Source organism: Rhinatrema bivittatum, chromosome 3 (assembly GCF_901001135.1).
Source record: "Rhinatrema bivittatum chromosome 3, aRhiBiv1.1, whole genome shotgun sequence".
Lineage (NCBI taxonomy): Eukaryota > Metazoa > Chordata > Amphibia > Gymnophiona > Rhinatrematidae > Rhinatrema > Rhinatrema bivittatum.
The window spans coordinates 2,113,688-2,137,759 of record NC_042617.1 but is presented as its reverse complement, the minus strand read 5'-3'; the positions used below and the strand labels follow the sequence as shown (position 1 = coordinate 2,137,759).

Here is a 24,072-nt window from a genome sequence, read left to right as displayed (position 1 = left end):
AGCTGGGTGCGACACATGTGCAAGATCTTAAACGCCATTGGAGTGAGCTGTCCCTTCACTCTGTTTTCACATCTCCACCTCGTTTTGCCTTTCACAGGAGCCGGAACCTCTGTGATACCTTAATCTCATCTGAGTATCAACCTTTTTCCCCCGTCTCTGTAGTGTCTGGGCATCGTCCCTGTGGTTTGTGTAGTGTTTGTCCTTCATCCTTGACAGTCAGGGATTTTCACCATCCAACCACTCATAAGACCTGCAACCTTCAGTTCTCAACAGACTGCAACTCTGCTGGTGTCACTTACATCATTCTTTGTCTTTGCCCTTTACTGTACTTTAGCAAAACCATTTGCAAGATATGTACCCGTGTCGTAAAACCCTGCAGTTTGCCTCCCATGAATGTGTGAAGAAGCACCCCTAGTTTTTCACTGGTAAGCAGCTAGCCATTTGCAAGATATGTACCCGTGTCGTAAAACCCTGCAGTTGCCTCCCATGAATGTGTGAAGAAGCACCCCTAGTTTTTCACTGGTAAGCAGCTAGCCATTTGCAAGATATGTACCCGTGTCGTAAAACCCTGCAGTTGCGTCCCATGAATGTGTGAAGAAGCACCCCTAGTTTCTCACTGGTAATCGGCTAGCTATTTGCAAGATATGTACCCGTGTCGTAAAACCCTGCAGTTGTCTCCCATGAATGTGTGAAGAAGCACCCCTAGTTTCTCACTGGTAATCGGCTAGCTATTTGCAAGATATGTACCCGTGTCGTAAAACCCTGCAGTTGTCTCCCATGAATGTGTGAAGAAGCACCCCTAGTTTCTCACTGGTAATCGGCTAGCTATTTGCAAGATATGTACCCGTGTCATAAAACCCTGCAGTTGTCTCCCATGAATGTGTGAAGAAGCACCCCTAGTTTCTCACTGGTAATCAACTAGCTATTTGCAAGATATGTACCCGTGTCGTAAAACCCTGCAGTTGCCTCCCATGAATGTGTGAAGAAGCACCCCTAGTTTCTCACTGGTACTCGGCTAGCTATTTGCAAGATATGTACCCGTGTCGTAAAACCCTGCAATTGCGTCCCATGAATGTGTGAAGAAGCACCCCTAGTTTCTCACTGGTACTCGGCTAGCTATTTGCAAGATATGTACCCGTGTCGTAAAACCCTGCAGTTGCCTCCCATGAATGTGTGAAGAAGCACCCCTAGTTTCTCACTGGTAATCGGCTAGCCATTTGCAAGATATGTACCCGTGTCGTAAAACCCTGCAGTTGTCTCCCATGAATGTGTGAAGAAGCAACCCTAGTTTCTCACTGGTAATCGGCTAGCCATTTGCAAGATATGTACCCGTGTCATAAAACCCTGCAGTTGTCTCCCATGAATGTGTGAAGAAGCACCCCTGGTTTCTCACTGGTAATCGGCTAGCCATTTGGTGGAGGATCTTTGTTTTTTGGTTATTGATCTAGCTTTCCACCTCCCTTGTGGTGGTGATTATGATAATTTGCTGCTGCACCGCAAGCAATGTTGGATATTTCTGCTAGACTCATTACATCTGGAGTCCGCTTGGTCTCCTTCTACTGATTTTTTTTTCCTCTATATGTAATGCACCCAGCTCTTCTTATGATATTATTAAGCATGTACATGAATATTGAAATATATCATTAAACGTTTTCATCCTTGACCAATTTTGTTGTTCTCCTGTCTCCTCTGTGCCCTAGTTTTCTACCTGTTGAATACATATGGTTTGTACAAATGGACTTGTTGGACTGCATAGTTTTCTATGTATGACTGCCTTCAGTCTGTTTGCCCCCTTCCTTATTCTTCCACATCCCTTCCTTGCCCATCTCTCCCCTTTTCCCCCTTCCCCCTCCTGCCCATTCCCCTTTTGCCATTGGTTGAGATTGCACATATGACCTCTTTTGGTGCAGTTTTTACTTTCTTTAAGCATTTTTGTTGCTCGATACTGTAATTCTTTGGCAGTCCTTTGCATGTTCCAGTCTCTTCACATCAGGTACGTGTATGTAGCTCTGGGATGGCTGTGGGGCTTTTACAATACTTTGTCCCTCCCGATGCAGCCCAGATGAGAAACACAATCATTCCTGGGGACTGATCTCTGTGGTTTATATCACTTTGAATTTAGCCCCTTGATCAGAACTGGTTTGTCCTACGAATGGAGTCCAACTTTATGTTCAAAATTGTATGCACCGGTGGTGATTTGAGCCAGAGCCGAGTCTCTGTGCTGTAAAACTTTGGGTGTTTTCCTTAAAGTGTGAAGGTTATTTTGGAGGAAGTAAAAGGAAACTACACTTCCCAGATGCCCTGGTAGTCAGCCCAGGGAAGGGTTGGGGGCAGGGAAGCAAAGAGGCGGTGTCTTCGTAGGGTGGGGTAGTCTGTCTCACATAAAGAGAGGAGCCCTCCAGAAAGGGACAGGCAATTCAGGAGAGCTGAATGGAAGGCGAGGAGGAGGATGGAGAGGCTGAGGCAGAAGAAGAGCAGTGCCCTGCTGCACCTTTATTCTAAAGCTGAGTCAGCCCTAAGATATCTCTTTGCCTTTTCACTTCTGGGCAGCAGTTTTTTGGATAATTAGAGGCAAAGGTAGAAGCTTTTATGTAAATGTTGAAAGCACTTATTTTGTGGTTGGGAACCAAGTAGGAATTAGTATGAAGAAAAGGAGATGTTTGGGGGTTATCAGTAACTGTGAGCGAGTAGCTGTGTAAATCTGGTTCTTGTATTAAACGATGGCAGCTGTGGAGAGTTGTAATTAGGGCCATGGAGCTGGCCTAGGGAGTCGTTCTTCTGTTAATGAGGTTTTCCCAGCACTGCTTTATATCTGGGAGAATCGGGAGTTACTGTTGTATTAAACCAGCTTTGCCTATATGTAAGTGAAGGAAAGCATAGTAGAGCCTAGAGAAAGAAGCTGCTTGTTTTATTTTAACTAATCATTGGTTTAAAAGGATAGCAAACCCAAGCTCACATTGATTGAGTGGAAATGCATTTCAGGCAATGCTTTTATGTTGTGTGTGACTTCTCGTCTGTGAATTTGTTTCCATAAACTCCAGAGCACTGTATGAAGTTACTGCCTGGGTGTATAATACCTTACTTTAAGCTATGGCAAAAGGGTGCCCTGCCTGGAGGGTGAGGCTTACTTTTAGTATGGGATGAGTACAGACCTGTCTCAATCTCCTATATAAGTAGCTTTAACCTATAGCCTCCTTGCCTAAAGGTTACACTGTCAGCATTACTGGCAGGAGAAGCCTCGGTGCTGACTCTGCTGCAGCCGTCCTTGAGAATAAGCCTCCAAGCCTGAAGTCACCCCAAGGACCTGCCACTAGGGGCGCCACGTCCACCACTGCACCTCATTCTGTTTTTCTTATGAGATTCAATGTCAGCTTCCCTGATCCCACCCCAAGGACCCGCCACTAGGGGCGCCACGTCCACCACAGCACCTCAGTCTGTTTTTCTTATGAGATTCAATGTGAGCTTCCCTGATCCCACCGCAAGGACCCGCCACTAGGGGCGCCACGTCCACCACAGCACCTCATTCTGTTTTTCTTATGAGATTCAATGTGAGCTTCCCTGATCCCACCCCAAGGACCTGCCACTAGGGGCGCCACGTCCACCACTGCACCTCATTCTGTTTTTCTTATGAGATTCAATGTGAGCTTCCCTGATCCCACCGCAAGGACCTGCCACTAGGGGCGCCACGTCCACCACAGCACCTCATTCTGTTTTTCTTATGAGATTCAATGTGAGCTTCCCTGATCCCACCCCAAGGACCTGCCACTAGGGGCGCCACGTCCACCACAGCACCTCATTCTGTTTTTCTTATGAGATTCAATGTGAGCTTCCCTGATCCCACCCCAAGGACCTGCCACTAGGGGCGCCACGTCCACCACAGCACCTCATTCTGTTTTTCTTATGAGATTCAATGTGAGCTTCCCTGATCCCACCCCAAGGACCCGCCACTAGGGGCGCCACGTCCACCACTGCACCTCATTCTGTTTTTCTTATCACTCTTCAATGTGAGCTTCCCTGATCCCACCCCAAGGACCCGCCACTAGGGGCGCCACGTCCACCACAGCACCTCATTCTGTTTTTCTTATGAGATTCAATGTGAGCTTCCCTGATCCCACCGCAAGGACCTGCCACTAGGGGCGCCACGTCCACCACTGCACCTCATTCTGTTTTTCTTATCACTCTTCTATGTGAGCTTCCCTGATCCCACCCCAAGGACCCGCCACTAGGGGCGCCACGTCCACCACAGCACCTCATTCTGTTTTTTCTTATGAGATTCAATGTCAGCTTCCCTGATCCCACCCCAAGGACCCGCCACTAGGGGCGCCACGTCCACCACAGCACCTCATTCTGTTTTTCTTATGACTCTTCAATGTGAGGCTCCCTGATCCCACCCCAAGGACCCGCCACTAGGGGTGCCACGTCCACCACAGCACCTCATTCTGTTTTTCTTATGACTCTTCAATGTGAGCTTCCCTGATCCCACCCCCAAGGACCCACCACTAGGGGCGCCACGTCCACCACAGCACCTCATTCTGTTTTTCTTATGACTCTTCAATGTGAGCTTCCCTGATCCCACTTCTTTCTGATGGGTGTATCTCTTACGTTTTCCTCAGCGAATACTGAAGCAAAGAATTCATTTAGTCTCTTTGCCATGGCCTTGTCATCCCTAAGTACCCCTTTTACCCCTTAATCATCTAATGATCCAATGGACTCCCTAGCAGGCTTTTTACCTCGACTATACCTGCAAAGGTTTTTATTATGAGTTTTCGCTTCTATATCAAACTTCTTTTCAAATTCTCTCTTTGCTTTCCTTATCAATGCTTTTGCATCTGACTTGCCAGTGCTTGTGCTGTTTCCTGTTTTCTTCATTTGGATCCCTTTTCCATTTCTTGAAAGATGTTCTTTTAGCTATTTAGCCTCTCTCACGTCACCTTTTAATAACCATGCCAGCAGTTAAGCGTGGAATACATCTGTGCTGGGCTTCCAAGTTGGTATTTTTAAACATCATCCATGCCTGAGCTAAACTTTTAATCTCTGCGGTTGCTCCTTTCAGTTTTTTCCTATTTTTGTCATTTTATCATAGACACGTTTTTGAAAGTTTAATGCTATCATAGTAGATTTGTTTAATGCACTTCCTTCAGTTATTAAGTCAAATTTGATAATGTGATTCCAACACTGTTACCTCTAGCACCAAATCCTGTGTGCCACTAAGGACTATGATCTAGTTGGTTCTTGTCCCAGCTGCTCCATGAAGCAGTCATTTATTTCATCCAGGAACTTTGCCTCTTTAGCATGTCCTGATGTGACATTCACCCAGTCAGTACTGGAGTAATTCAAATCACTCATTGTTACTGTGCTGCTGATTTTGTTAGCTTCCCTAATTTCTCTTAGCATTTCATTGTCTGTTAGTTCATTCTGGCCAGATAGATGGTAATGCACCCCCATTACTATATTATTCCCCTTTTCACCTGGAATTTCTATCCATAAAGACTCAACATTGCATTTGTTTCCTGCAGAAATTTTCTCCTGTTTAGCTCGATGCTGTCTTTAATGGATGAACCATTTGGTCTTTTTCTGCTGTCATTACTATGTAAATCTTAGCCTTATCATCCTTTCTCAGTGTGCGTCTGCCTCCTTGAGTGCTGTGAAGCTTAGTTGCTCTTTAAGAAAGGGCTGGGATCATAGTCTCTGTTTGCTAGAAAAAGTGACTCATGCAGTGTATTTTATGTTCTAGGATGGGATTAACGCACGAGTTCGTGGCATCGAGGTTCTGGGTCCCAAGTCCACGTTCTGGCCTGTATTTAAGGATCAGCTGTGCCGACGCACGTCCCTGTTCTACACTACACACGCTCATGCCTGGTGCCAGGAGATCTCCCAGGATCGCATGCAGCTGCTGCAGCTCTTCAACAAGTGAGAGCTCTCTGTCTTCTCTTAACCCTCATGCCCTTTCCAGCTTCCTGCATCCACTGACCCTCCCTCCCTGTTACCCTGCTGTACCCAATCCTTTATCCCTCCCTCCCTGTTACCCTGCTGTGGAGGGTGGGAGCCCCTAACGCTGGGTTTCTCTCTCTTCTCCCGCGGGTTACGCAGCGGCTCGAGCAGGGGTGGAGGGTGGGAGCCCCTAACACTGCATTCCCTGTACGTACCCGGATCAGTCCAGACTGTGGGTTGAGCCTCCTGTCCAGCAGGTGGAGACAGACTAAAACTGAAAGGATATCCTATATGAGGACAGAGCCTATCCTGTAACCCTTCAGTATTTGTCTGTCTCCCAGCAGGTGGATCAGCTCGCCCTTCCGTCTCCTGATTCGGCTTCTGAGCTGTCTATCCTTATCTTTTTTGGATCAAGCAAGTACTTAATTCTTAGCTGTTTTTTCTTTTCATAGAAATAATAAAGTAGATCCGTTAGGATTCTTTTCTTGTACAGGAGAAGGTGCCGTCTCCTGGCTCTTGTCAGACTCAGGGGGGCTTAGCTCCTTGTGCGCTGCATAGCCTGAGTCCGTCTGTGCTTCCTGATGTGGGGACCGAGACTGGTGGTCCAGTTCTCGTCTCCCCCTCCTCTGGCTGCCGAGGGGGCTCAGAGCCCAGTGCTGTGCTCAGTGTAAAAAAAAAAAAAAAAAAGTTTTAAAAGTTAAATTGTAAACTTTTCCAGCACTTGTAAATTATTTTTTATAATTTTATTTTTTGGTGTCCAGGGGGCTCGAACCAGCAGCCAGACAGGCAGGAGTCAGCAGGTTCCTCCCCTGCTTCACTCCTGCCTGCGGGCTGCCAATCATTTTAATTTTTAGAATTTTTTTTCCCTCAGGCAGGACCGCAAGCTTGAAGTGCACATGAAACGCATTCCCTGTACGTACCAGATCAGTTCAGACTCCTGGGGTTTTGCCTCCGCACCAGCAGATGGAGACAGAGCAAAACTTCTCAGGCTCTGCCATAAATGCCAGGGTGCCACCCACAGCCTGCCAGTATTACTCTGTCTCCAGCAGATGGTCGGGTGCTTTTCCCACAGTGGATCTGATTTTTTATTTTTATTTTTATTTTTTGAGTGTTAGTGTAGTTAGGTTTTTCTTGTGTATGGCTTTCTTTCCTCTTATTAGGTATAAAAAATAAAAATTCTGTGACAAGGAAGAGGGATGAAGCTGCTGGTAGAGCTGGTCCTTTGCTCCCAGGGGTTGCCAGGTCCTGAGGGGACCATCCCCCCTGGTAGAGCAGTTGCTGAGCTAAGGGTCGAGGATCCTGTGTTAGTTTACAGCCCAGCCTGGGTGATACCGGGGAGCCCGGCTCACTCACCCCAGCCGGACCGCAGCAGTATCACGGCGAGGGACAGCTCCAGGTAACTTAAAAAAAAAAGGAGCGGTTTCTCTTTCAGCGCGGGCGGCGTCTCCGGGTTTTCTTTCGCAGCGGTCGTTTCGGCGTTTCCCTCCCTTCCTCTCCCTTTCTCCTTTTCAGGTTGGTTTTAATTTTGACTTTTTTTTGTCACTCCGCTGAGCATGACACATGGGTCGGTTTGCGGCTCCAGCGCCGCGCACCTCTCTCGGGATGGGCTGTGTTCAGCCTGCGTCACAGGAGGTGAAGAGCCTTCGGTCTCGCTTTGGGGGGTGGATGTTAGGCGGCAGACCCTCGCGGTCGGGGACTGTCCGGCGGCTTCGGAAGGGGAGCTGCCTGGGGCTGGGGACCCAAATTTTATGGAGCTACCCCCCCCCCCGGGAGTTCCAGGACCTGTTTTTGTTTTTTTAATTTTCAAATTTTCAATAAATCATAACATATATGGACAGAAATATATCTATCATTTTACACAGATTTTATACTTTTTCCAAGTAACAAACAAAAATTAAAAAATATCATTTCCTAAATAGTTTAACAGCAAAAATAATGCTACTTGCCCTTTACACTTTTATACTAGTATTGGGAGATCCATTCTAACTTAGAGCAGTATTTCAAAACAATAATACCAAATATAGGACCCGTTTTTTCTCCAGAATTTGTTTTGCTTATGCATAAATCCTACCTAGCTAGCCTGCAGGAGGAGAGGAAGCCCCCCCCCCCGGCAAAAATTCCTCGCTCCGCGCCGTTGACTTGTGGCCCGGCTGCGGAACCCCAGGGGGTCCCTTCAGGTGCGGGTGGTTCCGGGTATGCCCCCCCCTCTTGATCCCCCGGTGGACCCGGTCCTCCCGGACCCCAACCCCCTTTCTGATTCTGTGGCTATCCTCCTTCCCCTGGAAGGGAACGACCCCAGGGCCCTCCAAATGTTCCAAAGGGAGGAGTTGGAGCCCCTCATCCCCTTTGTCCTCCAGGAATTGGGGTTGGAGGGGCCCTCTGCGGATACCCTCACAGACTCCTTGCCTAAAAATATGGACCCGATCCTGGAGGGACTCAGGGCTCCGGCAAGCGCTTTTCCATTTCATCCCATGCACAAGCTATTGCTCCTGCGGGAGTGGGAGGCTCCTGAAGTGGGACTCCGGGTGGGACACACTATGGATAAGCTATACCCTCTCCCGGAGGACGGTTTGGAAATCTTGAGAAATCCCTCTGTGGATTCCTACGTTTCTGCGGTCACCAAACACATTACCATCCCGGTGGAAGGATTGACAGCCCTGAAGGACGGGCAGGACTGCAAGCTTGAAGCGCACATGAAACGCATTTTCGAGGTCCTGGCCCTGGGGGTCCACGCGACTGCCTGCAGCAGTCTCATGTTTTGGGCAGGTCTTAGATGGATCCAACAGCTACTTGGGGCCTAAGATCTTCCGTCGGCAGAGGCAGAGCAAGCGGAGTGTTTAGAAGCCGTCATCGCCTATGGGGCTGATGTGCTCTATGACCACCTCCTCATTCAGGCAAAAGCGATGGCCTCGGCTTTGTCAGCTAGGCGACTCCTTTGGCTACGCAATTGGTCGGCTGATCCATCCTCAAAGGCACGGTTGGGCTTGCTGCCCTTCAAAGGTAAGTTGCTGTTTGGTGAGGACCCGGAGAAGCTTATGGATTCCTTGGGGTACAATAAGGTCCATAAGCTCCCGTAGGATCGGCCGAGACCAGCATGCTCCTTCACACCCTCCCATCCTCGTTTCCGGGGACAGAGACGGTATACCCCACGCGGACTGGGTGGTGCCATGAGGGGTTATTCTTCATGGTCTCAGTCTTGGTCGCAGCCTTTTCATGGATGTCGGCCCTTTCGCGAGGGCCAGCCTGCCACTCAATGAAGGTCAGCCGGCCCATTCCTCGATCCCGTTCCTGGGTGGTCGCCTCTCCCTTTATTTTGAGGAATGGGTCAAGATGTTCTTAATGTTCCTTATTTAATTATGCAATAATTGTAAAGCCTGTTGCTAAGTTCTGTTCTATGTAAACCGACGAGATGTTCCCAACGTTCGTCGGTATATAAAAGTTATTAAATAAATAAATAAATAAAAAGATCACGTCGGACCAGTGGGTCCTTGACATTGTACGAGATGGGTACGCTTTCGAGCTTGTCCGCGACCTACCGGATCTCTTCCTATTCTCCCCTTGCGAGCGCTCCAAACGAGAAGCGGTGGAGCAAACCATCACCAAACTACTGAGCCTGGGTGCAGTTGTCCCGGTCCCGGAAAGAGAGCTTGGCGTAGGTCAGTATTCCATCTACTCTGTCCTTCCCAAGAAGGACGGGGCTTTTCAGCCGATCCTGGACCTCAAACGGGTCAACAAAGCCCTCAAAATCCTACATTTTCACATGGAAACCCTGCGAACGGTCATTGCGGTGGTTCGCCCCGGAGAGTTCCTTGCCTCGCTCGATCTGATGGAGACGTACTTCCATATCCCGATCCACCATGATTATCAAAAGTATCTTTGCTTCCACATTCTCAATCAGGACTTCCAGTTTCGGGCCCTGCCATTCGGCCTTGCGACCGCGCCTCACACCTTCTCCAAGATCATGGTGGTTGTGGCAGCCCTTATCGGGAAGGTGTTCTAGTTCACCCCTATCTGGAAGACTGGCTTGTGCGGGCCAAATCGGAGGTTCTCTGCAAACAGGCGGTAGATCGGGTATTGGCCCTCCTCACGTGTCTCGGGTGGATAGTGAAATATTCCAAAAGCAAACTCCAGCCCTCCCAGGAATTAGAGTTCCTGGGAGCCCGCTTCGACACCCAACTCTGCAAAGTCTTCTTGCCTCGTGCGTGGGCCCTCAAGTTGATCGATCAGATCCGGGACTTGATCTTGCTGCCTCTTCCAATGGCCTGGGACTACTTGCAGGTCCTAGGGTCCATGGCTTCCACCATCGACCTAGTCCCCTGGGCCTTTGCTCATATGCGACCATTACAGAAAGCTTTGCTATCACGTTGGCAGCCGGTGTCGGAACAGTATCACATGGTCCTCCTTCTTTCGGCCCCTACCATCGCCGACTTGCAGTGGTGGCTTTCGCTCCCCCATATTCTCTGGGGAATGCCCCTTTAGTCTCCACAGTGGACGATAGTGACCACGGACGCCAGTCTCTTGGGCTGGGGTGCGGTCTGCCTGTCCCGGTCCACTCAGGGGATATGGTCACCCATTCAGACTTGCTGGCACATCAATCGGCTGGAGGGCAGGGCGGTGCTTCTGGCTCTGCAGGAGTTCTTGCCCCTCATACGCGGCAAAGTGGTGAGAGTGCTGTCCGACAACTCCACCACCGTGTCGTACATCAGTCGTCAGGGGGGCACCCGCAGTCGCCTGGAAGCCAGCCGTTTCTTTGCCTGGGTGGAACGACACCTGGATTGCCTGACGGCCTCTCACATTACAGGCAAGGAGAATGTTCAAGCGGATTTTCTCAGTCTCCAATCGCTCGATCCTGGAGAGTGGGAACTCTTGGAAGCAGCCATGGACCTGATCGTCAGGTGGGGTCAGCCCCACCTGGACTTAATGGTGACCATGCACAATGCCAAGGCCGATCGGTTCTTCAGCCACTGGAGGGACCACAGCTCGGAGGGAGTGGATGCTCTAGCTCTTCCCTGGCCCGCAGACTTTCTTCTGTACGTGTTTCCTCCATGGCCCCTAGTGGGAAAGATTCTCAGGAGAATAGAACTCCACAGGGGACCAGTGGTTCTGGTAGCACCCAAGTGGCCTCGCAGGCCATGGTTCGCATATCTTGTCACCCTGGCGAAGGACGGACCTCTGCGGCTGGGCCATCTTCCTCGTCTACTGGGGCAGGGACCCGTATATTTCGACCAGGCCGATCGCTTCTGTCTAGCGGCCTGGCTTTTGAACAGCGGCGTCTTAAGACGTAAAGGCTACAAGGAAGAGGTCATCTCCACCTTGCTTCGAGCCCGAAAGCAGTCGATTTCCCTAGCCTACGTGCGCATATGGAAGGTCTTCGAGACTGTTTGTGAGAAGTCTGGTGTCTCAGCTCGCTTCGCCCCAGTCTCAGTAGTTCTTTCTTTTCTGCAGAAGGGTCTCTCCTTCGGTTCTCTCCATGTACAAGTTTCCGCTCTTGGCTCTCTTCTCGGACAGGTCGATGGTCATCCTTTAGCGGCTCACCCGGATGTAGTTCGGTTCTTGAGGGGAGTCAAACACCTGCATCTGCCCGCTCGCAATACTTGTCCTTCATGGAGTCTCAATCTGGTCCTCCGGGCCCTCTGTTCTGCTCTATTTGAACCTCTCCATCGGGCTATGGTAAAGGACCTTACGCTCAAGGCTATTTTCCTTGTTTCGATCGCCTTCGCTCAGCGGGTCTCTGAGATTCAAGCATTGTCCTGTCGGGAACCCTTTTTGCGAATCTCCAACTCCGGTGTCTCTCTTAAAACAGTGCCCACTTTTCTTCCGAAAGTGGTGTCCGCCTTCCATGTCAACCAATCGGTAGAGCTTCCTGCGTTTTTCTCCAGACGAGATTGCGGGTACCGCTGGAGGCGACCTTCGTAAACTGGATGTCAAACGTGTTCTACTCAGGTATCTTCAGGTTACCAATGACTTTCAGGTCTCGGACCATCTTTTTGTCCTCTGGAGCGGTCCCAATCGGGGCAAGCTGACTTCTAAGACCACTATTGCACGGTGGTTGAAGGAAGCCATTTCCTCTGCTTATCTCTGCCAAGGTTGGTCAATTCCGGAGGGCTTAAAGGCTCACTCGCTATGTTCTCAAGCTACTTCCTGGGTGGAGAGCCAATCGGTCTCTCAGCAAGAGATTTGCAGGGTCCCCACCTGGACGTCCCTGCATACTTTTGCTCGACACTACCGTTTGGATGTGCAAGCGCCGGTTTTTGGTTCCTTTGGACAACAAGTGCTTCGAGCGGGACTGTTTCAGTCCCACCCGGTATAGGGAAGCTTTGGTACATCCCAAGGTCCGGACTGATCCAGGTACGTACAGGGAAAGGAAAATTAGTTCTTACCTGTTAATTTTCGTTTCTGTAGTACCACGGATCAGTCAAGACGCCCTTCCCTGTTTGTATTTTCTTTTCCTGTCCTCTCGAAGCTTGTTCTGCAGATTCACAGATTTTGATGTGTAATTCTATACTATAATCCTGAGCAATTACACCAGAAGCCTTGGTTGTTCAAGTAGCAAGTATATGCAAGAGCATATAGTTCTACCATGTTTTCTTACTCTGTTTGTTGCAGTTGCTCCATTGAGCTTTATGGTTACTTGCTTGATCCTATTCTGGTTTTGTTATTTTCTGCTTTGACAATGGTTATACTGAAGGGTTACAGGATAGGCTCTGTCCTCATATAGGATATCCTTTCAGCTTTAGTCTGTCTCCACCTGCTGGAAAGGAGGCTCAACCCACAGTCTGGACTGATCCGTGGTACTACAGGAACGAAGATTAACAGGTAAGAACTAATTTTCCTTTTGTCTCTCTTCCACCCCACCCCCCCAGGTTGAAAAGTGCACTGCAGCACGAGCAGGTGTTTGCGGATCATTTTCTTGCCGATGAAGAGGCAGCACAGGCTCTGGGCAGGACGTGCTGGGAAGCGCTGATGAATCCCGTAGTGCAGAGTATCACCACCCCAGGTACCCCTCACTGTAACGTCTCTCTAACAGCAGTGCTGGAAAAGGCTGATCAGTGCAGAGCATCACCACCCCAGGTACCCCTCACTGTAACATCTCTCTAACAGCAGTACTGGAAAAGGCTGATCAGTGCAGAGTATCACCACCCCAGGTACCCCTCACTGTAACATCTCTCTAACAGCAGTACTGGAAAAGGCTGATCAGTGCAGAGTATCACCACCCCAGGTACACCTCACTGTAACTTCTCTCTAACAGCAGTACTGGAAAAGGCTGATCAGTGCAGAGTATCACCACCCCAGGTACACCTCACTGTAACTTCTCTCTAACAGCAGTACTGGAAAAGGCTGATCAGTGCAGAGTATCACCACCCCAGGTACCCCTCACTGTAACATCTCTCTAACAGCAGTGCTGGAAAAGGCTGATCAGTGCAGAGTATCACCACCCCAGGTACACCTCACTGTAACGTCTCTCTAACAGCAGTGCTGGAAAAGGCTGATCAGTGCAGAGTATCACCACCCCAGGTACCCCTCACTGTAACATCTCTCTAACAGCAGTACTGGAAAAGGCTGATCAGTGCAGAGTATCACCACCCCAGGTACACCTCACTGTAACTTCTCTCTAACAGCAGTACTGGAAAAGGCTGATCAGTGCAGAGTATCACCACCCCAGGTACACCTCACTGTAACTTCTCTCTAACAGCAGTACTGGAAAAGGCTGATCAGTGCAGAGTATCACCACCCCAGGTACACCTCACTGTAACTTCTCTCTAACAGCAGTACTGGAAAAGGCTGATCAGTGCAGAGTATCACCACCCCAGGTACACCTCACTGTAACGTCTCTCTAACAGCAGTGCTGGAAAAGGCTGATCAGTGCAGAGTATCACCACCCCAGGTACCCCTCACTGTAACATCTCTCTAACAGCGGTACTGGAAAAGGCTGATCAGTGCAGAGCATCACCACCCCAGGTACCCCTCACTGTAACATCTCTCTAACAGCAGTACTGGAAAAGGCTGATCAGTGCAGAGCATCACCACCCCAGGTACCCCTCACTGTAACATCTCTCTAACAGCAGTACTGGAAAAGGCTGATCAGTGCAGAGTATCACCACCCCAGGTACACCTCACTGTAACGTCTCTCTAACAGCAGTGCTGGAAAAGGCTGATCAGTGCAGAGCATCACCACCCCAGGTACCCCTCACTGTAACATCTCTCTAACAGCAGTACTGGAAAAGGCTGATCAGTGCAGAGTATCACCACCCCAGGTACACCTCACTGTAACGTCTCTCTAACAGCAGTGCTGGAAAAGGCTGATCAGTGCAGAGTATCACCACCCCAGGTACCCCTCACTGTAACGTCTCTCTAACAGCAGTACTGGAAAAGGCTGATCAGTGCAGAGCATCACCACCCCAGGTACCCCTCACTGTAACGTCTCTCTAACAGCAGTACTGGAAAAGGCTGATCAGTGCAGAGCATCACCACCCCAGGTACACCTCACTGTAACGTCTCTCTAACAGCAGTACTGGAAAAGGCTGATCAGTGCAGAGTATCACCACCCCAGGTACCCCTCACTGTAACATCTCTCTAACAGCAGTACTGGAAAAGGCTGATCAGTGCAGAGCATCACCACCCCAGGTACCCCTCACTGTAACATCTCTCTAACAGCAGTACTGGAAAAGGCTGATCAGTGCAGAGTATCACCACCCCAGGTACCCCTCACTGTAACATCTCTCTAACAGCAGTACTGGAAAAGGCTGATCAGTGCAGAGCATCACCACCCCAGGTACCCCTCACTGTAACATCTCTCTAACAGCAGTACTGGAAAAGGCTGATCAGTGCAGAGCATCACCACCCCAGGTACCCCTCACTGTAACATCTCTCTAACAGCAGTACTGGAAAAGGCTGATCAGTGCAGAGCATCAGCACCCCAGGTACCCCTCACTGTAACATCTCTCTAACAGCAGTGCTACAAAAGGCTGATCAGTGCTTGGGTGCAGAGTATCACCACCCCAGGTACCCCTCACTGTAACGTCTCTCTAACAGCAGTGCTACAAAAGGCTGATCAGTTCTTGGGTGCAGAGTATCACCACCCCAGGTACCCCTCACTGTAACGTCTCTCTAACAGCAGTGCTACAAAAGGCTGATCTGTTCTTGGGTGCAGAGTATCACCACCCCAGGTACCCCTCACTGTAACGTCTCTCTAACAGCAGTGCTACAAAAGGCTGATCAGTTCTTGGGTGCAGAGTATCACCACCCCAGGTACCCCTCACTGTAACGTCTCTCTAACAGCAGTGCTACAAAAGGCTGATCTGTTCTTGGGTGCAGAGTATCACCACCCCAGGTACCCCTCACTGTAACGTCTCTCTAACAGCAGTGCTACAAAAGGCTGATCAGTGCTTGGGTGCAGAGTATCAGCACCCCAGGTATGGTTTCAGAGCAGTGCTGTTGGATTTTATTAAAGCATTTTATACAGTTCCTTTTGAAGATTTGACTTTTAAGATGCTAAGTGTGAGGAGCTGGGTGTGGATATAGTTAACCGCGTGTGTTCCTACTGGAAACAGGTGAGACATGGTGACTGACGGGGGAGGTGGGGGGTCAGTGCTTGGATCTCTGTGTGAGTGAGCTGGAGGGTGCAGTAAGGGCAGTATTTCTATATCTGCTGATAACTCCAGCCCAGCAGGATTCCCTAGGGCATTGCTGAGGAGTTTGTATGCGTTGAGGAGATGTGCAGAGAAGTGGTAGCTGCGGCACGTGATGGGAACATGTGCTACGTAGTGAGGCGTGCCTCTGGTTAGGACAGCGAATGCAGGAGCCCTTGCTGGGTCAGACCTGTGCTGCATTCTCCTGGAAGTACCCAGACCTCTCCTCCAAACCTTTGTACAATTAGCACCACTTCTAGCCTTCACCATATTCCCCAGCAACAAATGCCACAGTTTGCATGGTGAATGGAAACCTGCTTCCTTAAATTTGGATTAAAACTTCTACCCGTTAGTTTAGTGGAGTATCCCCTAACTGTACTATTATTTCATAGTGTAAATAACCATTCCCTACTAACATGCTGTACACAACTCATAATTTTATAAATCATCATTCGATTGATTATGCTTTGAAGTATATTTCTGATTCTGACTGTGCTTTAAGGGCTGCATGTGTGTATGTGAGTGTGTATATATATATATATATATATATATATATATATATATATATATATATACAAAAAATCTCCCAATTGTAAATAATTGGGGGGAAAAGAAGAAAAAAAGCACTTGTTGCTTATAGGTAAACCATACCAAAAATCTAGTTTTGTATTAAAATCAATTTATTTATTTAGAAATACAATAAGACATACATTTTTTCAATTTTTTGCATAAAATCAATCATATATATTAATCACTGATGTTGATATATTGCTTACTGCTTCATATAAACATCTTGACAATTTCCCACACACATATCAACCTGGACCCAACTATTGATAGCCCTCAACTCTATCCTACTTCTCACCTCAATCTGTCCCTCAACTTCTTTTGCATTCCCAAATTATCTGATGTTAATGTTGTTGGTCTTTTACATTGGGGAACACTACTATATATTCGATATCTTATACAAATATCCCCATATTGGTATTGTATAACCCTTAAATCATATTATAATGTGATACTTAAATCACTCTTACTACTCAGCAATACCACATGTAAATTCCCAAAAGCATATTTGTAACCCCCTCTTCTGTGGTGTGCCCCACTTGTATAATTTTTTCTTCTGTCCCAACAAGACCCTTGTTTCGCCTTCCTGGCTTCTTCAGGGGAATTGACTCGAAGAGACCAAACATCAATGAGAAAATATTACTCCTACCTCTCGGTTCTGCACAAAAAGGAGTGGATCAGAAAAAACACTAGGTTCAATATGGCCATTCGGCTCCCGCTTCACTGTTTGATCAATGAATCTTCCGAACCCTAGTGTACTGACACGACCACTCTTGAACCTCTGTTTGTCATCAAAAGAAAAACTTCACGCTCTCCGCTGTGCATATATCAAGGGCTTTTATACCCTATAGAATATCACCTCAATATAAGCTCAAAACTCTGAATATTCAAGGCAGGATCTGGACTTAAAGCTCACAGCTGACACTCTCTCCGTCAACCATTTTAATTGGCTCGGGGTAAGCGTTTTAACAAGTGTCTTGTTCGAAATTATCCCGGTCATCCTTCACCATTTGGATGTTTCTACAAGTACCTCACTGTCCTTATGGCGGCATCCGGTCTCTCAAAACCTCTCAGAGGTTTGACATAAATTCATCTTGTACTGAAGATCCCTCATTAGAGCAGTCTCTATTAAATAATACCACTTTTGGAATGACTCAAAATAAAATGCCACTTATCTTAGTATTTGGGTTTACTACCCCGACCTGGGTCCAAGTTTCGATGTCTGCCTCAGGGGGGTCTCTGTTATTCTTTTTTTTTTTTTTCCATTTATAGCTTTTATTGGCATAAAGCAAAACAGAAATGCACCATGTACATAATGAAATGCAACCATAATAGAACTAAGAGTGCTAAGAAACAGCATAACTGAAAGCCCTTTTACTCAAATATACCCCCTAGAGATCCCCCCCCCCCCTCCCCGTAGAGGTAGCTGATATAGTACAATAAGACACATGGTAAGCAATAAACAAGCTGGCAAACATCAAATAAGAAAGAAACATGGTTAATGATGAGCTCCGTGGTAGTACAGCAGCCTCAAAACGATATGAAGTCCCATTTGAGTCTGTTATCCCAGTACAATTATGTAGGTAGCGAGTTGCTCTAGACCTGTAGGCAACACATACCCGCTTTTACTGATTCTTTTGAAGATTCTTCTTTCCACATAAAACGTCAGACTGCTCAAACGAGACTTTTGCTGCAGTTCTTCACTGGCGTTTCTCTCTCTTACACAATGGCAAAGCATATCAAAACTATTAAAAAAAATATTTCAAAGAATGAAATTGGTACAATAACACACACACATATTTATCAATCATTCCTCATTCACAGCGCTTCTAAACTCTCTGTAGTGTTATGCATTTATAACATGTACAGATGTCGACATAAAATATTGCAATGAAACAGTGACACTTGCAATAGAGCTGGACTTCAAGAAAGATGAGTCACATGGAAGATCCCTTGATTAAGAAGGGGATACAGATGCATCACAGTGCAGAAGAAAGGGTACTTTGTAATTGTTTCACAGGACTGTTGTTGGTCCAGTGATGTTTCTGTAGTCTCTGACCACTTCTGCTATATCCTGTATTCTCTCTGTCCCTACAAAGGCCTCTCTTTCGCCATCCAGTCTTCCTCAGGAGAAAATATGGTTCCTAACTATTCTTGCATTGATGCCATGGACTGTATTCAGTAAAGAGGACTCGATTTGTAATTGTTGGAAACCTTTTCAAGTCTCTTTGCTGGAGCTGTATCTGGAACAGGCTTCAATGCCTCTCTGCAGTGCAGACGCTGGATGTTAGTGTCAAATAGGGCTCCCTTTTTTTAGGGTTCTCTGATGGATATATCATTTTAGGTACCCACATACTATTTTTATTTCATTTAAGAACATAAGAAAATGCCATACTGGGTCAGACCAAGGGTCCATCAAGCCCAGCATCCTGTTTCCAACAGTGGCCAATCCAGGCCATAAGAACCTGGCAATTACCCAAAAACTAAATCTATTCCATGTTACCATTGCTAATGGCAGTGGCTCTTCTCTAAGTCAGCTTAATAGCAGGTAATGGACTTCTCCTCCAAGAACTTATCCAATCCTTTTTTAAACACAGCTATACTAACTGCACTAACCACATCCTCTGGCAACAAATTCCAGAGTTTAATTGTGCGTTGAGTAAAAAAAGAACTTTCTCCCGATTAGTTTTTAAATGTGCCCCATGCTAACTTCATGGAGTGCCCCCTAGACTTTCTACTATCCGAAAGAGTAAATAACCGATTCACATCTACCCGTTCTAGACCTCTCATGATTTTAAACACCTCTATCATATCCCCCCTCAGTCGTCTCTTCTCCAAGCTGAAAAGTCCTAACCTCTTTAGTCTTTACTCATAGGGGAGCTGTTCCATCCCCTTTATCATTTTGGTTGCCCTTCTCTGTACCTTCTCCATTGCAATTATATCTTTTTTTGAGATGCGGCGACCAGAATTGTACACAGTATTCAAGGTGCGGTCTCACCATGGAGCGATACAGAGGCATTATGACATTTTCTGTTTTATTCACCATTCCCTTTCTAATAATTAAAGACTAGATCCAATATGCTATATAATATATATATATATGAGGATGATATGCCTAAAGCAGTGAAACTAGGTCAAAAAGTTCTTAAGTATATATACTGTAAAATAAAAAAAGTATATATACTGTAACAGGAAAACAGGAAACATTATACAAAATCACAAAAAATGAAATAGTTAATATTTATTATATTTTATACAAGCTTTCACAATATTTGAATTGTATAGAAAAACAAAGAAAAAAACTAGCTAGCGCTGCACAATGAGGAGTAAAAACAATATTACAAAGCTGGTTTTAAAGATTATTGAAAATGCAGGTTCTTGTAAGAATCCTGTGAGGAATGAAAACCTGCTTCAGATATTGAGAGGGCAGTTGCTGTCAGGATATTGAGAGGGTAGTTGCTGGATGAAAAGATCTGAGGAAGTTCCCAGCCAGAGTCTGTGTAGGTTGAAACAATCACAACAAAGTCCATCCTGCTTCAGCAGAGGCTCTGAAAGTAAACACACACCCCCGAGAAAAGGAAGGATGTCAGAAACACTGGCACCGTGCAACAAACGTACACTAAAAACAGCACTGTCTTTCCATGGGAAACCTAATCAGTGCTAGCACCTCACCAGTGCAACCAAGGCTACAATTAAAATAATGCTGTAAACAGTGTTTTCTAAGAATCATTGTGAAGAAGAAACTCATTCCAGCAGAGTTTACCACTAGGTTAAAGGCATCAGCAAATGTCAAAGCAACCATCAGGACCGGTTTCTTCCTGTGATGCCTGGTTGCCTTACAGACAGAACAGCTGAGATAAAAGAAAGTGCCTGAACCGTGCTACAGTGCTGAGGCTAGTTTTTGTCAAGAACTGATAGACTAATGAGAAAATTACTAGCCTGAATGCCATTGGAATTAGGTATGCAGCCTATAAAATGACTATAGGATTGTATGTTATCAAAAAATATTGTATAATTACACAAAGGGTAACCAAATAACAACCTCTTCTTTACAGTAAGACTTCAGCATACACAAGAAGAAGACACCAACATAAACATTTTTATTTTTTATTCATGTTCACATACAATAAATACCTATCTAACATTAAAATCTCTCTAGCACATACATCCATCACACACATACCCATACACATAAAATCACATACCTAATTGGTTAAACACAAAATTCAGATTCTATAACAATATGAATCAAGTGCAGCAATATAATTATCAAGACAAATCTAATTCTATAACAATATGAATTAATAATGAATGAATAAAAAGAACTTGTAATGCAATTGATATGTCACACCACCCGGCATATATCTACAAAACAGACAGATCAATGCATCGTCAAATTCAAAAAATGTTTAAAAATTGTCTGAGGTTTTTGGCTCGAGGTTATTCTAGATCTTCTGTAAAGAAAGCATACAAGAGAGCTCTGTATGCTCATAGAAAAAATCTTTTTTTGCCAAATAATAGGGATGCACCTTCTCGGGTAGTTTGTGCGGGTCCCTCGTTCAACGAAGGTTTTTGATATAAAAACATCATTTTAAAACATTGGTATATATTGTCGCCATTTAAAAATGTTTGACAAATCTCCGATTTTTGCCATTAAACGGCAATCTTTGCGTGACAGATTGAAAGGGGGCAATATCAGGGATATAGAAAATAATCAAACTCGAGGACAGGTTCCCTGTGGATCATGTTCGGTTTGTAGACATGTGTTACAGTGCACAAATTTTCAGCCTCCAAATGCCAGCTATATATATTCATTACCAGAATTGTTTACGTGTGAGAGTTAGTGGGGTTATATATATAATAAATGTCCTTGCGACTTGATATATGTGGGGCAGACATTATAGAACATCGGAGTCGTGTAAAGGCATTGAAAGAGCATGCCCCTTTAGTTGATCATTGGATCAACTAAAAACATTCATGGGAGGATATAAAGTTTTTTTGTTATAAGAAAATACATTTGAAGAATGGTGGGGATTTGTCTTGCTGCGTTGCAGAAAGCCAAACAATGGTTCATTTTTAAATGGTCTTCTACAGCCCCGAAGGGACTTAATGGTCCGGTGGAGTGGGAATGTATTCATATGATGTTAGATAACGTTGGGTTACGTTGGGTATCGATTTGTCCATTGAATGATGGCTTGGGGACTACTATTGTGGGAGTGTATATATTATGAAGGTGGTAGGTTATATGTCATCACGTCGTCTTTTCAAACGCCAGGTATGCATCAGTTCCGGGTAAGTGTAAGATGCAGCAGTTGGAGGAGCGCATCGGCAAGTGTATGAGGTCTTAATCATTTTAACCCCGGGTATGGTCATGTTTTGCAGATGGTGAATTCTCATTCGGTTTTTTGGTACATGTGGATATGGTAAAATAGATATCTCCTTGTGGATGTGATGAAATTGATATTTTGTTGAATATTTCCATGGTTGGTGTGAGGTTAAATGATGTAGAATACATCTGTTATCCCGGTTAGTATTCTCATGTTGAATCACTTTTTGATTGAGCATGTCCCGTTGGGGACTTTTTCAACATATTTTGAATTTGACGATGCATTGATCTGTCTGTTTTATAGATATATGCCAGGTGGTGTGACATATCGATTGCATTATAAGTTCTTTTTTGGAAAATCAGCGGGGTTTTGTGAGGAAATTTAAAATAAAGAAAGTAAAAGATCCATGTGATAATTTTGAGAATGCCTGGCGAGTGGTAAGAAGTATTGAGCCATCCGTGTGTGTGTGATGGCTAATGCATTAATTAAAAATTCAGTAGCTGTCATGTGATTTTTGATTTATTTTTATTTTATTTTTGTTATTTGTATTTAGATTGATGTGGGGTACATGAAGAATTAATGAATGAAGGATGGAATTATATCGTTGAGATGTCATATGATTAATTTAATCGAGATATTGTGGATGCATTTTTTATTTATTTATTTATTTATTTCGGATTTTTATATACCGGCATTCTCAATACAAGTATCGAATCAGGTCGGTTTAGTCCATCCCTGAGGAAGCCCTTCAGATAAAGAGGGTGAAACAAAGATCTTTGTAGGATATAGGGACCAACATCATTACCATTATTTCTTCAGTATCATTGAATTTAAATGTGACAATTATATTCTTTGATAATTATATTTTTTCACTTTATTGATTCATATTGTTACAGAATCAGATTTGTCTTGACAATTATATTGCTGCACTTTATTGATTCATATTGTTATAGAATCTGAATTTTGTGTTTAAACAGCGAGGTATGTGATTTTTATGTGTATGGGTATGTGTGTGATGGATGTATGTGCTAGAGAGATTTTAATGTTAGGTATTTATATGTGAACACGAATAAAAAATAAAGACGTTTATGTTGGTATCAAAAAATATTGGGCATGAAATACATAAACTTTTTACAGTATCTTCTTTTATGTGAATGATTTGGTAAGAGAATAAATATTATACGCAATATATGTATGGAAAAATAAGAACCATAAATTAAATATTGACTTGGGCAGAAATAAGTGTTCTGTTTAAGGAAGGATGTGAACCCTTGGGCTGAGATGAGTGATGTCTCCGCCCACAGGGAGGAGCCCTGTGAGCCTCACCGTCAGCAGGCACAGTCTCAGTGACATGCACCACAGCTAGGAATGAAGACTTTATTAAATAGGAAGGAAGGAAGGATTAGTCTCCACAGAAATGGAAATGTTCGTACAGTCCTGGGCGATGGAAATTACCCAGAGTGAGACACAGCTGAGAAGATCCAGTAGTGGCCCACGGAGTGGGGTATGCCAGGGATCCCCTCTGAGCGTAGGCAGCTTCATGAATACAGATCTGGTAGTGGCCCGCAGAGCCGGGGTATACCGAGGATGTCTGTACAGTTTGATGTTGAAGAACTGGTAGCGATGCCGGAATCCGGAAATGGCTCCTGTAGATGGTATGTATGTATTCTGTAGAGCAGGAAGGTGAATGACTCCCACAAAAGGAAGGCCATAGTGGCCTGAGGATCAGGGTATGCCACGTGGAATCATCAATGCAGTCTATTTAGTAGACGTCAGTAGAGGTACTCACAGTAAGGAGTTTCCTGGAGCGAGATAGAGACCAGAGAAGCGGGTTCAGTAGCAGTCAGGCAAGAAGGCCCTCTGAGGAGCGGATTGCCGGGAACGCAGGGGAGCCCCCGAGGAGTGGGTACTCAGAGCGTCCATTTGCCAAGACTGAGTCAGGATCAGGAAGTCTTTGAAGTGGAGAATTCAGCAAGATGGAACTCCTTGCTAACTCGAGGAAGGCAAGGGCAGGTCAGATTAAATACTCCGGCGGGTTGACATCATCAGGTGGGGACGCCCCCGAGGTTCCTGCCATGATGTGTTCAAATGAGGCCCTTGCGCGCATGTGCGTCTAGATAACTCCGGGTCCAAGATGGCGGTCGGCAACGCCCATGCTGTTCCCAGGAACGCCGGAGAGGTTGGCGTGGACTGGTAGAGACCGCCATTCTTCCCAGACTTGATGGAGCGGGGAAAAAAGTGGTGAGCATGAGAAGTCGCAGCCGTCTACGACTGACAGGCATAACAATAAGTTTTTTGTAAACACCCCTTCTATATAGTGGGTGTAAAATATTTGAAAACTCGTATTGTAAAAATTTTCTATACTATAAATTTTTATATGAAAAATAGATTAACAAAAATGAATAAATATGTAAAAATGCTAAAAATTATTAAATTAATTTGTTTGAAATATGTTAATATAAATAAATATATTGAAAATTAATCTAATATACATAATACTATAAGAAAATTCAAATAGATGTAACCAAAATAAATCTAGTATTCATTAATTGAATATATATGGATCATGTTGAGAATTGCTTATTTATTTATTTGTTCATTTTTATATACCGACCTTC

General features: G+C 45.5%; 1 protein-coding gene across 1 annotated transcript in view; it reads left to right on the top strand.

Annotated features, from left to right (window-relative positions):
* Positions 1–24,072, top strand: part of LOC115088464 (cullin-9-like) — a gene marked incomplete in the record, with an annotated part of 195,027 nt that overhangs the window by 154,463 nt on the left and 16,492 nt on the right. The window contains 2 exon segments of the mRNA XM_029596738.1: positions 5,735–5,910; positions 12,795–12,928. Of these exon segments, the coding sequence (XP_029452598.1) occupies positions 5,735–5,910; positions 12,795–12,928 (310 nt within the window).